Source organism: Anser cygnoides, chromosome 1, assembly GCF_040182565.1.
Source record: "Anser cygnoides isolate HZ-2024a breed goose chromosome 1, Taihu_goose_T2T_genome, whole genome shotgun sequence".
In the NCBI taxonomy this organism is placed as follows: Eukaryota; Metazoa; Chordata; class Aves; order Anseriformes; family Anatidae; genus Anser; species Anser cygnoides.
In genome coordinates, this window is record NC_089873.1 from 187,223,158 (window position 1) to 187,238,633 (window position 15,476).

General features: G+C 34.8%; 1 protein-coding gene across 11 annotated transcripts in view; it reads right to left on the reverse strand.

The window, feature by feature from the left end:
- Positions 1-15,476, reverse strand: part of NBEA (neurobeachin) — a 521,005-nt gene that overhangs the window by 54,760 nt on the left and 450,769 nt on the right. For all 11 annotated transcript variants that reach the window (XM_048081219.2, XM_066989702.1, XM_048081215.2 and 8 more), the window contains 2 exons: positions 14,803-14,922; positions 3,902-4,054 (listed from right to left, as the gene is read on the reverse strand). In XM_048081219.2, coding sequence (XP_047937176.2) covers positions 3,902-4,054; positions 14,803-14,922 — 273 coding nt within the window. The remainder of the gene's footprint in view (positions 1-3,901; positions 4,055-14,802; positions 14,923-15,476) is intronic.

Consider the following 15,476-nt stretch of genomic DNA (forward strand, 5'->3'; position numbering starts at 1 on the left):
ATAGTGCTTTATTAATGTTTCATGAGTAAGTCTGTAGTAATCAGTCTAGCTTTGTATGGATAAATAAAACTGCTACAACAATCCCTGATGTATACGCTGAGTGCTTTAGAATCTGCTGCAGTAGGTCTTAAACATAACGGGACTGTCTTTTCCAATGTTTATAACAAGTCTAATTTTCCAAAGCTTAAAGGCATCTCCTTTGATGGAAATCAATTTCCACTTCTATTTCTGTGTTTAGTTAGAAATGTATAACACCTGACTGAAAAACTGAATAAAACACCCCAAACCTACCTTCCATTTATTAATCTGAACAGAATTTTAGTAAAGCTTGTTAATCAATTGGTTAATATAAGTCCTTTCACATCACTGTCTCTGTGGAGTTTGCTAGGTTGTTCTCTGCTTGCTTTGGTAAGCCTTAAGATGAAATGTTGAAATTACTGCTGTTACTAAAAGAAAATGAGCAAGTAGGCCTTATAAAAAGATTTGTATTTATTCCCACATAAAATTATGCTTTATATATGCTGTCAGCAAGCAAAAAATATGTATGAACAGATTAAAATATTGTCAGCTAAGGAAAAAGGAGTTCCTACTCTACGTGACACAGTACCACATAGGATCCTTTCCAGTGTAATGAAATGACTACTACTGACTTCATTGGACAAGGGATCAGGATAACACTTACTTGAAATATTTTTCAATTTTCTGTGGCTTTCCTGTAAACCTGCACTCTACTCGCTTTGCAAAGCTGCTGTAGAAATTCCAGACTTGCACAAGCTTGCTGTGTTTTACACGTCAGCACCACACCCGGGCTAGCTTTTTTTCTAGAGATAGATTCTTGTGTAACAGCCAGAGCTTGGCCTGGGGATGACCTAACTGAATAATACATCTGCTGACCAGCTCAAAACAAGGACTCTGATGTTACGTAGGGAATGTCAAACGTTCCAATTTTTTTATAATTGTTCCCTACTTTGACCTGTCTGTTTTTAGTGACCAAAATGAAAGTATACAGTCTGTTTGCCCTATGCACTAAAACCCTATGTGAGGAAGTTGGTTTTTTTTTTTTCCTGAAAAATCATTACGTTTTATCTTTCAAAATGTAATTCTGTGACTTCTTTCTACACATATTTTCTGCATTTTTCATGAAGGGGATTATCTTACTTTATCTACTTGCTACTTTGTAGTAAGCTTTACAAAGAACTATTCATATACAGGGTTATTTTAAAATCCTGAAGTTATTCACATTGTTTCTATCCTCTGAACTGCTTCCAAATGCAAATACTTCTTTTGTCATCTAGTCACCCAGAAGTGAATCCAATATTCCAGGTGCAGTCTCAGAAGGCCCATAGGCAGGTACAACTGTATACATCCGCTGTGATGCAACAATTCTCCGTAGATGGCATCCAAATACATTGGATCCTACCTGGTGTTGTATAGAATTACAGTGATATCTAATCTAATTGCTGTTCATTAACACCCTTCCCTTGCTGCTGCTCTCTTTTGGTACTATTTTTGTTTCCAAACTTCTGCTTCCTATTGAATATCTTTAATTCTTTCCTCCCAAGGTGATTTCCCATGTATTTTCTGTATCTAATTCAAATAAATCTATGCCTCTTTCTCCTGTTTTCTAAGCAATTTCCAACTTTATTGTCATTTGCAAACTTCATCAAGCTGCTCACTTCAAGACAGTATGTATCTGTGTAGAACTGAACTTCAACTACTGATCACGCTCTTGCTAAAAGTAGATGCTGGGATGAAGAAAGGCCACACAGAAAATGCCTCCAGGCAAAACTGTGTAATAATGGCATGATACATCTGTGGGGACAGGGGTGGAAGGGTGTGATACATAAATGAGATCATTTCTGATTTTAGAAATTGGAAAATTTCTCAATTAGTTGAAGCCTGTAATTCAAATGCTACAATCTTAACACCAGCTCATCCGACTCATGGCAGTTTTAGCGTACTTACACACATATGGAATCAGTCATTAGTGCTATTACAGCTTAATATTTAAGAAGTATTTCCAGCTTTTAACTACCAGCCCTTATTGAAGTTATAGTCATGAAGGGGCATAAATGCTGTACTTTAAATTCACACAAGCATCTGTTTTCTTCAACAGCCATAAATATCCCAGAACAAAAGTTTTGTATAGAGAACTCCTAAGCTATTTTCTAAAAAGGAGAAATTGCACAACAGAAATCAAACATGCTAAAGCTAAAGATTTTCTTCAAGTGATCTCTTATCACATAGCATCTTTTATCCTTCCATCTTTGTGGAAAGATGGAGAAGCACAATCTAGGATATAAAAAGGAACATTCTTTATAAAATTTCCCCAAAGGAATTAATCAATATGCATCTCTCATTTTATTTCCCCAAAGATGGCAGTTTGTTTATCCTCTGCCACTAAGGTATCAAGCTTCTGTTCTTACAGATGTCAAAACTAAACCTCTGGTCAACTTCAGTGTAATTACTCCTGCGTCCAGCTCAGGTTTCACCACAACCTCAACCCAGAAAAAGGGCTCTGTGAAGTGACACGGGCACCCTGGAGATGCTCACCTGTAACTGCGTGTACCACGCTTGAGAATGGAAATAAAGGGTAGTGATCCTTTTAGTCCACACCTTTTTTTTTTCCTGGTAAAACTGCACTTGAATTTATTGCCACCAGCTGTGACAATTACTTGCTTTTGAAAACATGTTACAAAATATGCATCTATAAGAGAAAGCAGCCAAGAAAAAGAAGGAAAATGTTGTTCAGCTTCTTCCTGCCAACGATGGACTACTCCCTGGAACACATTTCTCATGCTTTGTTTAGTGCTTTTCATAAGCCTCAAGTGACGAGGTTGCCATCACTTCCTTAGGAGACTGCTGTACATATGTCAAATCATTTACTGTTCCAAACAGACACTTCTAAATCACACACATCTAGGAATAAGTTTGTTTTTATAATATTCCTCTATTCTTTTGAACTTCATATGTCTATTTTTCCACCAACCCCTGAAGAACAATTTTCTTGAAATACACATTTCTTGAAATTAAATTGCCAAAGTGATCATAAGAAAAACAACATTGCTAGACATCCAGTATTACCACAAAAGCACTGTAGGGAATAATGCACACGCTGAATGGCTCTGCAACTGTATGGAAGCCCATAGCTTCAAAGACTGTTAAAGTAACATAGATAAGACACATTTTAAGGAAGATCCATTTCAAAAATACAATCATAAATTGAACCATTACTGCCCTAGACATTAGAATATACCTTGTTTTTTCTAAAAATGACTATATGCATACTTACATATTAATTCTATCATTAATGGAAATCATTATCTGTAAAGTAAAGGCAAAAAAAACAAAACCAAAACCAACCAACCAAACAAAACACACACACACAAAACCCAACTACCAATACAGATAAATGTTTTTTCATGCTAAAATTCTGCAGACTTCATAATGATTTACATCAGAGCATTTCTTTTGCACAATTTTTTTAGAGACTGCAGTTGTTGGCTAACGTTTGTATCTCTTGACTTCCAGTTCATCTCTGATGAATGGGAAGTACATAGCTTCCAAAGAGTAAGAAACATAATATTTCTTGCAATACATCATCATTTATAACAACTTTTTATTTTTTTCATGTAGAAGGCAGTGAAGAGAAACAGACTTAATTTTTTCATGCTGTCCCGCAGCATCCAACTCACACCCACCTGATGCCTTCTCATGAGAGAGTAAAAACACAATTTTATTGTAAGATAAAGGGTTCCGTCAAGTAAGACAGAATGCAAATTTTCCTTCACTTTCTATTTTATTTATTTACACCTAGTTCTAAAGATATGAAAAAGCAGCAGCAGGTTATCTTGTTAAAACACAGAAGTCCTAACTCAGGCTAAATTAAAGTGCTGCTTACCATCCTGTTGATGCGTACAAAGTCTTCAGGCTTCTTGGCCCAAGGGGGGAGCTCAACATCATTTACAACAACTTCATCTTCTCTGATTCCTAGATTATAGCCATTGCTGTTGACGAACATCTCTGGTAAGTAGTAAAACTCCGGAATTAACTCCTAGGAAGGAGAAAACACAAAATGAGACCTTACATTTATAGAGAGAAGCTAAATGGTGCTGCTGGAATCAGGTTCTATTGTAGTACCCATGAAAGCACTCCTATTTTGCATATGTTTATGTGCATATATTTAAGAATTTTTACGATCTGTTTTCTTGTACTTCAAAAATTTTTCATAAAGCAATATTCTTTGTTTTTCCCATATCTATTGTCATAAAAAGCAAAAGTTTGGAAAAGCAAAGCAAATCAGTGAAGGAGACCTCGTCAGAATAATGCATACAAGAAAATGTATGGTGATCCTATACAGTACTATAAATGAATGGGATGTTTTAAGCAGCATTTAACTATACTATTTAAAAATGGGGGAAAAAATTGCTGATAAAACACTGTATTGATTTTATTTATATACTTTAATGCATAAGAAGAGGTGGCAATTTGATTACCTATATAAGGGAGTAAATTCAGGGTAAATGAACATTTCTACTGTAATAAAGGTTCAAAAATACATGGAGAGAAAAATATCACTACAGTGGCTGTTCTTAAAGTGTAAATAAATGATATTTAAACTGTCAAAATTCAGTGACTGAGTAGCTTAAATAATCTGTAATGTATTAATATACTAGTTAAGTTAAGGTAAGTTAGAGTGAGAAGTTTTTCCCAATTTCCAGATAGCTAAATAGAAATGCATTTTGACATAATAAATATCTCCATATGTTGCTGTCTATTATTTTAGCAGAAAGTATTGAACTGAAAAAAAAATGCAAAAGAAAAAAGCTTTGAACTCCACTATCTCTTTTCTAATATCCAGGCATGGATTAAATTCGCTAAATTCCATTGTTAAAAGCACTATAGTATTCAGTTGTGTAACATGATCAAAACTGATGACACAGCACCAGAAACCTGAACCTCTTTGTGGTCCTTTCAAGGCTGCAGACATGCAGAGCGTAAAAAAAAATCACTGCAGACACTAACTTATCTAATTAAATCTGTTCTGCAACGCCATAGAGAATAGAACAGTTGAAGCATAGATGGTCCTTTCAAGTTTATTCATTAAAAACATATATTTATATGAATATTTATGTTTAATTTAAGTATTTTGGGGGAAGCAATTTACTTGTCTTCTTCACATCATTTTAATATACTACAAACAATCTGAATTCAGATTAGACTAAAATGCATTGCCAATCAATATCTAACCAGTAGCCAAATGCGACAAGTTTGAGTTTGAATAGCGCATTACAAAATGCAATTTCAAAAAGCCAAAAATGTTTAAAAACATTTGATGTGGTAAATACTAAAAGAGCAACCGGAGCAAAGCAAAACAGAAAACAGTCCTGAATATCTTGTAAGGTTAAAAGAAAACAGATTATTTTACTGACAATCTTAAATTTGATTGTATACCTCTAATGGTTTTCAGGGTTCTAAAAGCAAACTTTTCCCCTAAGCATGATTCACTAAGTCTCAGGTTCCCTGAGAGCTCAAAGAAGAAGGAACAGTCCTCAAAGTTGGAGAACACTCGACACAAATCTTTCTAGTGCTTTCTACTACTAATTTTGGACTAAGAGCTGGCCACAGAGCAACATGTGCTACAAATCACTAAATGACAGCCTCAAAGGCAGGTCAAATTCCAGAGGACCTAAGAATGCTGAAATATTACCTATTCAAAGCTATATTCAAATTAATATTCAAATGAAACAGAATTTAGTGGTGAAAAAAAGTATAACTTTAAAATAAAGTGCATTTCTATTTTGGATAGAAGGCTTGAAACACCACTGTTTTTTAACTTTTTTTCTTTTAATACAATATGGTGATGTGCTAACCCATAATCTCAGACAGCAAGCATCTTTATGATTCCTTCAAAGATATGTAAACTCAACTTTTCTTCTTCAGTTTTACACATCCTAGGATTTAACTGAATTTTTACATCTAATGTACACAAAAGATTTAGGCAGAGTTACCCAGAGACACATCTAGTGTTTAATTGAATTCTCCTAACCTTCTGACTTCAATGGTATCTTGAAACAAAGAGATCAAAGTCACTGAATATTTTTTATGGTATTTCCATTTAGAAATTTTATCTTTGTTGCTATTTGCTTTCAGTGTAATTTAATGTTCCCTTGTCTGGTATAGCAGCAAACATAAATAGAAATAGAATAAATAGAAAGCATGTGATTAACTTTCTTCATAAGATTTATTGCATTGTATATGTTTAGCCTGACCTGTCTTATTCCTGTATTCTGGAAACTAACCAGTGCCAGACTTCTAAATCCTCCTGAAATAGCACTCTCTAGAACCCTAATCACTTCAGTTACACATCTCCTGTTTTTGTTTTTTTTGTTTTTTTTTTTTTTAAATCAGAGTAACTAATCTAAATAATCTAAATATAGCATTGCAAAAAAATTAAATAAAGCCACTGTTACAGTCTCAGCAGTCTCTTCAATGTTATTTTTAGTGCAGCCTACAATTATGTTTGCTTACTTGAATACTACTTAGCATGAACTGAACCTTTACTGCAGATGCAAACAATGTCGCATGTGACCTTTCCCAGCTACATATTTCCCATATTTTGCATTAACCACTCAGTTTTCTTTGATATCGTCTGGTATGCCTCTTAAATTTTGTTGTCTTCACTATTGACTATACTACATAACCACACCACTTAAAAATAGTTCAGTTAAATCCATCCCCTTCTCATTTCCAGATAATGAATGAACATATACTATAAAAAAAAAAAAAAGTGGCATCCCATAACCTGACAATCTTTGCAAAATATCTTCAAAATGTGTCTTCAGCTACTTGGAAGCACAGAAAATACAGCTAACCTAGAGAAGTGTGATATTAAGATCATTTGCTTTCATTCATCTATTCTGTGTGTATTTTCACTTTATTAATTTCAAAAATGAAAAAAAAAAATTCTCTTCTACCTGCTGCTGACAGCAGGGGCTGAGTGAGGATGGAAAGGCAAATACTCCCTTTCCCAGAGCCCCTGAGCATGCTTAGCCAGGGGAGCACAGACTGGGGAAAGCAGAGAGAGGACGGGTGAGCAAGGACAGAGCTGGGAGGCTGCTGGGAAAGGCAGGGAGCAGACAGGAGGGAACCTCCGTGGAGACAGAAAGATGACAACCAGGGCCCAGGGAGAATTGTGTTAACCAAGAAGCCACTGAAAGCTGGAAGAATGAAGGAAAAGATAACACTAGCAAAGGCTAGGCTTATTTTCAAAACTTATTTACATTTTTCTCAGCCAGAGTCTGAGTTTTCTTTGTTTCACAAGTGGGGTTGTTTCAGTTCATATTTTAATAAAGAACATGGGTAGATACAGACAACCGTTTGGGTGTTTTTCCTGTTAAGGACAGGGAGGAAATATCTCAAATACTGTTAATGTTGAAATGTGACCCAGACCATTCCTCAGATTAAACAGATAACTTGTCCACCCTGTTGTCCCAGAATCTGACTGACAGTAAGCCCGCAGTCCTTCCTTTAGCTGACTCCATCATTCTCCATTTGAGCAAGTTTTACCTAATGCCTGGCCTGAATCTTTCTTTACACGATCTAAGCTTATTTTCCCTTGTCCTAGCCACCAATCCATAGTGAATACAGAGAATCAATTACTCTTTCCTCTTTCCACAGCTTATTACATTTGGACAGCATTCTCATGCCACCTTTACACCTTTTCAGCTCCTAAAAATCAAAATAAATGACAATTATTTTGCCTTCAGTATTGTTACATGGTTTAAGATTTAGTTACAAGTCTGAAAGATATTCTTTGTTTCTCCCCAAACTAGTCATTAGAAGTCATTATCAAATTACTCCTAAACAGTGCATAACATCATTTATTCCTTTATATACTTTGGCCTTATTATATTTTGTCAAGTGCTCATCACACAGAAGTCAACCTCAGTGGCCTTTAGATCAGAGATTAAGATGGCATACTTCCTTGACAAGATCTGCTATTTTTTATTCCTTTTTATACAGAGCAGAATTTACCATATAACATCTTTTCTTACACCATTTCCTTCCATTAGAAGGGTCATTTTTAAACTCACCCTTAAGGTAGGGATTGGGAGACAGAAATTAGCAGAGGAAAATGCATCTCAGTGATAGTAGGTACACCAGAGGACCTTCTGTCTCCCATTCTGCTCTCCATTTGACTCCACTTGTTTGATAAGTGGATCTTTAAAACTCCAATTTCACCACTAGTGTAATGAGTGGTAAAAGGTCAGCGTAAACCCAGGCCTGTGCAAAGGCATGTTTGTTTGAAGCTACCATGATTTTGAGAAAGTTGTTCTTTTCTGTAAAGTTTCTACATCAAGCTACAAATTTTCATGAAAGACAAATCTCAAACGACTGTCTTCCTAAACTGCAAACATTGAGTCAACCAGTGTAAAATAAAATATGAAGGAAAACATCAAGAATAACGTGTAAAAAAACTTTCTCAGAAGTTACATCAGTTTGTGGGCATAAAATGAGGGAATGAACGGAACTAAGACACAGGACCAATATTGGACAAAAAAAATAAAATTAAATTAAAAACACTAATAGACCGGTTAAGCAACTTACATGCATGTTGTTATTGTGTGCCATTCAGCTGATATATAATTTTGTATTAACTGATACAGTTCAGTATTTTTTTTATTATTATTATTATTTGATTGTCAAAACGTATCAAAGGATCTAAATAAATCTTTCAGACTACATGACCTGTCATGGGTAATTTCTTACCACAATAAATATCTAGAGTTCAAAGAGTTAATAAAAATAGGGATTCTACTGATCTAAATCCATTTGCAGTAATTTCTGTCTAGTTGTCCTTGACATTTCACAAGCTGGTAACCTCCTCTGCTCCCCTTTCATTCACACTTCTAATAAGACAGGTTAGCTTTCTATCATTTAATAGTCACCACCTTTCAAACTGCGTGAGATACTTGGCTCTTCTCAGATGAAGAACGATGCAGTAAAGCTACCGAGGGGTGTAAAAAAAGGTAAAATGAATATTATAACAGACATTTCTTGTCTGTAAATGTGATCTCTAGTTTATTTTAATAGCTATACTAAAACCCCAAGGTATAGTTAACAGTATTATATGCCTTGTGTCTTCATATAAGAAAACATCCCCAAATGCATGTTCTAATTTACAAGCTTGTGACAAATCCAGGCTGCTGAGAAATTAAACTTTAAAAATATGTCTTGGAGTGATAGAAGACCACTATTAACACTATCATAATTGTATACCACTTGAATCACATCTGACGTTTCTGTTTAATATGTTTTGCTAAGGGTATACCATTTTATGGCCTCCCAATGAAATCAAATCCAACACAGACGTTTTCACTTTTCTAATATAATTCACTTCAAGGTTTTAAAGCTGCCATTTCTTTTCCTTTCTTTCTTTTCCTCCCAAAAGGTTGATCCCCTGGCATCCACTAATTCCGCAAGAGCCCAGTACTAGGTCAATGAGTCAGTCATGAGTACCTCCATTAACTACATTAATTTACACTAAGGCACCTTAATGACATTTTGTCAGAGCTACCTTCTAAACACACTATTCAAAAAATAGTATAACAAGTTTGAAAGGCATTAGGAAAGATTAGAGCCTGAACTGGGGGTTCTGTGGAAGTCAGTGTTACCAAAAACTGGAGAGGCTGGGGGGTTGGAAAGGAAAAAATGTGAAAGCTGACTGGCCAAGTTATGGTCATTTCTGGGTGACTTGTTTCCTCAAAGGTCACTCCACTAACATTCATTCCTCATCCAGCTTGTGCTGATTAACTGGAGAGAAGGTCGATGTTGATAAAGGGAGACACAATAAAATAAACCGTTATCCAGGTTCTCCCCTGGGTGTTACCATTCTCACGTAGCACACACACTGTATTAATTCTGTTCACTATAGGTGAACAGGTCTCTTTGAAAATGAACCAAACCAGCCCAAATGTAGCTAACAAAATTGCCTAAGTAGATCTTAAATCATCCACTGATCAATAACATATCACATGCTACATTTTTCAAAGGTGGCATACCTTTTGTCACAATTCAAGATGTATCAATAAGTGCAAATTATAGGTTGTTTTTAGACTGATCAAACTACTGCCACAGCCCTGTTTTCCTTATCTCAATGTGAAACAATTTTGTTCCACAGGAGACTCCACATATGCAAAGGGAGAGAAAGAAGGAGGGAGGAGGGAAAGAGAGAGAGAATATGAGAGGACACGCTCATGTGGAAAAAGGGGACTGACCCACAGAACTGCAGCTTCCCAAACAGATATACATTCATTTGCAAATGTCAAGTATTTATTTTTTAAATTTTAATGCAGCATTCTTTAAGTGTGCTTTGGAAGTTTTCTTTAAAACATCCTGATTTTGTAGAACACTGCTGTGGGAAGTGTCTGCAATGCTTAAAACCTCAATTTACTAGCTAAAACTGACCCACTTCATAAGTGACTTCAGCACTTCTTAGTCCTCTTTGTTAAATAATAACCCATGGGGAAAAAAATAAATAAAAAAATACAGATTTCACTTTTCTTTAAAAAAAAAATCATTTTTAATAGATATGCTAATAAAGAATTAAGGCTACTCAATTAATATGGCACTTGAAAGTAAAAACAGAGGCCCTCTTACAATATATGGCTTTGAAAAATGTTGGATTAATTCATTACACACACTGTTTTAAATTATTTCATAACCTGTGCCACCGTAATTAATGAGATTAGCGAGATCAGAGATTAAATGTGCTTATAGCAGCTCAGATGAATTTAAAATATATGACAAGGAATACATGAATAATGAATATTTGCTGTTCTTAACACTTTTGAAAGTTTGTTACTTTGATGCACTGTCCATATTCCACACACCTCATATATTCTGTAAAGACTAACAAAATCTCTAGGGTGGGAAAAGCATTTCCAGCATGTATATCACATGGGATCCACCTCCTGTGCCACTGCCAAAGATCTACACGTACAGTTTTGTGTACAACCAGTAAGAAGCTACACAAATATGAGGAACACTTGGACAGAGAGCATGCTTTAAGATTTTATACTCACATGTAAGCTCTACACATCTTTTCTTTAGCACAGCATTGACTTGCAGGACCACTATATAAATATTAGATGCTATCAGACAGCTGAACATGAATGTTTGGTTGCTTCACGCTCACAGAGCTGAAGTTCTTTAATTGTGCAAGACAGAGGGTGCTCTGCTTAGAAGAGAGGGAAAATGGGTAGGAATTTTGAGGGGGTTTCTTGGTGGCTCCTGAAACCTTTTCCTATGTCTGAAAACTTGATTAAAATGCATAAGAAGCCTGCCAGGCATTCCAAGTAGGAGCACAACTGATCTGAAAAAAATGGGGTATTTGTAATATTAATAATAGTTCAGTTTCCTGTCCTTTTTCAGAATGAACTCTGAGGCCTCAGGGAAAAGTTGGCCCTGATGTCATGGCATTGAGAAACGCAGTTCATTAAGATCTTAAGCAACAAACAACAGCAACAATTAGCTGCTATACTCATTCTTGATTTATCGTTAAGAAACACAGACTCTACAAATGGAAAGGGCCTAAAGGGTCAACTAGCGCATCCTCTTGCCAATTCATGATTGTCCCTAATGTTTTTCCACTGTTTTACCAGTCCACACTTCTAAGAATCTTGAGAAATAAGGATTTTATCACTTCGCTTTGTGAGGATATTCAAATTTGGAGAATACTCTCTTCCTCTTTAACTTTTCATGCTCTGTTGGTAAAGTAAGCATTTTTCGGTTTTCCTTTAAGGTTTACCTCTTTGTTCCCTGGCAAACAATTTTCTCCCTTTCATACAGTTGCGTGTTTCATAGCATTTATGTTACCATGTCTTCACTCTTAGACATTAATTATCCCAGACATACAGGTTTTTTTTCCTGTATCCAACTCCTTAAATATATATATACTGCTCTTATGGCTCCCTCCAGTTTCAGTATATACTTTCACTAGCTGTTCTCCAGCAGAGAAAGAACTCAGGATTTGCTTGATACAGCATGAATACATATTAAAAATCAAACGAGGAAAAAAGAAAAACTTGAGTTCTCCAAGAACATGAGAGCTATGAAACAAATGAAAGACTAAGCAAACTCCTTCAGCTGGAATTTAGATGCCATGATATATTTCAGTTGCTATAATGCTAAGCATGTAGCTTTGGTCTCCTTGTAAGCTTTCTGATGTCCTGCTGATCTTCAAGTTTCCTTCTTAAAACTGAACACAAAACAGAAACACATTTACATATACCACTTAGGCTACTGAAGTGTACTGAAGACTTATTCCAGTAGTGAATTTGTATCAGTACATAATAAATTAATTTGATGATGTGATGTATTGAATGCTGTTATTAAATACACCTACAAATCTCTTTTCCTTTCTACCTTTATTTATTTATTTATTTATTTATTTATTTATTTATTTTTTATTTAGACAGCTTATGAACTTTTTCTATTTGCTTTAGTAGACCTTAAATGATTTAGCTTATTTTCAAATCTGCTTTTGTCTATTTTTATCTTAAGCTAAACCAACTCATAATAAATCAACTCAAGGTTAATTTCTAAACTCAACTGCCCTGTATCTTCATTAATTAACAAAACCATATTTTAAACAGCATCTTTAATCCCTAAAGTATCCCTGAACAGACAGGTCAGGGATTATCTGGAGAAAACATTTATTGGCTAACATACCTCATCTGTGCCTCCCATATTAGATTTTCTGTAATGACTTAGTTCCAAGTAGTATTTCTTTTCCTAATGGCATAACAGAAATGTATATATATAACTAAATCTGACTCTGGGGCTCAGCAGCAGAATCCCAAATGTATGCTAGAATAAATTATTCTACAATCTTGCCCCCGATGAGACTCTGACCCTTAATTGTTAATATTTTATCCAAGCTTTCCACAGCTCCACTCTTTATGTTTAATGACATCAAAGTACATAGCTATACCATATCTTCATTTTTTTGCCTTCCTTTTCTGAAGGCAAGTACCTGTTTTTGAGTACTTTTAAATAATTGTTCTATCTGAATAACTTTTTTTTTTTTTTTAAATAAAGATACATTTTTTTAACTGCAACAAAATTCCTCCATAATTCCTGCATCCTTGCCATACCTGGCAGCAGTAGTGTAAATTACCCCACTTGGTTCACAAGGCTCCTAGTCTCTTCATAAAAACATTTCAGTTCCTTGTTTTACTGATAACTCATTTGGTTGCTAGTTTAGGAACAATCATTTCACTAATTATACACCCTACTTGAATATAATCTCTCCGTCTGTCCACAGATATTCCTTTATCTTTTGCTATGCCTTCATGTATTTAACTGCCCTCCTCCTGTGTACTAAAACCAGGAAAGAAGATTACAGTCACTTCCAACTGTCTTCCCTTATTCCTCAGTTTAAGGCTCTTATCTGTTATTTCAACCCCACTCCTAGGAGGCCATTCTAGTGGAGTACTAGGAAAACCACATTTTATTGTAAATGAAAAATAAGAATGTCATCAATGTGAATTCAAAGAAATTGCTGCATGTCAAATAAGTAAATAGCAATTTGAACTCCTTCCAACAAGTTTTGAAAATATTTTCTTTTTTTTTATTATTCTTTCTTTTTTTTTTTTAATTTATTTGTCAAAAAGATACCAGTAATAATACTTAAAACATTACTGACTTCAAGAGGAGCATAAATAAGTATGAAATGGGTTTTAAGAGAGCTTGGTTAATTTCTTTTCTTTAAAAAGCGTTTTCTCCCACATATTAAGACAACAATATAATTTACAATTCATTGTTCTAACTAGAACCTGAACAAGAATAACATGGTTTGTCCACATACACTTCTGAGACTACTAAAATATTTATGCAAACAGGTCTGGAATAAAACTAAATCAACAAACTTACTTCTTCTTTTGTCAAGTTAAATAAAAAATATAATGGTAATGTGACCCTGACTTTCATTATGCATTTCCTAGTATGAGTGGCAGTACTGAAATAGAAGAGAGATATATTACCTTAAAAATAAAGTTAGAAAAAGCAATTATGGGTATACTGCAGTTTTTGCCAACCTTATTACGAGAAAATGAGAATCAAAAATGGACAACAACATTCAAAATATTATAAGATTTCAGCTTCTTTCTGATAAGGTTCCATGTACACGAACAATAGCCTTCTGTATTTAACAATAGGTAAGGAATAACAACAGTAAAATCACCCTGCTCTCCGGCTGTTTCTGTATATCATGTAGAAGTTGTTTTAATCTAATGTGTATTGTTGCATAATACCCCCAGGCACAGTCAAGTAAAAGCTAAAGCTGTACAGAAAAGCCAACATTTTAAATGGGTCTTGTCATTAATGCTTTATTAATTGCCCCAGGCAATGCAAACCCAGAGCTAGGCAAGCTATAACAATATGACACTTTAAGGTCAAATCCAATTCCTGCTGTGTTTTATGGAGTGGGCCAAATATCGAGTTAACAGCAGGAAAGAACAATTTATTGGGCTTTTCTCCATCTCCTGATTATGTGATCTAAATTAGATCAGTTCAGTTGTTTTTCTGTAAAAACAAAACACCTTTTGTCCACTCAACTTCAAAGAATCTTTGATTGTTTCTATTAGAACAATAATCTTCGATAACATCTACTTTTTATTTAAACTAAATCTAGTGTACTGAATATAAAGATATGACATATAAAATATTCTTTGTCTCTACAAGAAACAAAATACCATAAATGAAAGTACATATTAGTCCATTTAGTGTGTATGTTACCTTCACATCTGAGGTATCTCTTTGGCTGTTTCTCCAAGACCTGGCTACTGAAGAGAAGGTTCGATCTGGGTGGTCAAATTTGCCATCATTTGCATTTAGAAAGAATGTTGTAAAGGGCTCCTGTAGTCAATGAAATGAAGACAGATTAAGAAAACAGCAGAAGGAATCATGAGGCAGGTTTCTAATGAAATCCAAATTACTTTTTCAGATCAAAATAATTCGTAAAGGAAGAATTACGGAAAAATATGGCACTTCGAATTTATATCTATGCACGATTATCTGTACTAAGTATCTTAGTACATTTATTGGTGCTAACACGTTTTGCACGCATAGATCCTGAGCTCTAGCAGGAAAGGTTATTTTATATATTCACTCTGCCATAAATTTAATTATCCATCAGTGGCAGACCTATGTATTTAAGTTCTAGTTCATGCTGGTTGCCTACTTCCCTGCAACCATCGTAAACACTCTCTGTGTTATTTATATTACCATGTTTTGTTTACCCTTTGTAAGACAGTATGTCAAAATAAAATCTTAAAAAAATCTTCTGCTTGGATTTTCCTTTTGTTTTCATTTAATTTAAAAGACCTCAGAAAGTTCCATTTTTCCTCCTGGTGGGCAGAATGGCTGTACTTAACATTTTGAGGCAGGCTACAGTTACAACTTTATCATTA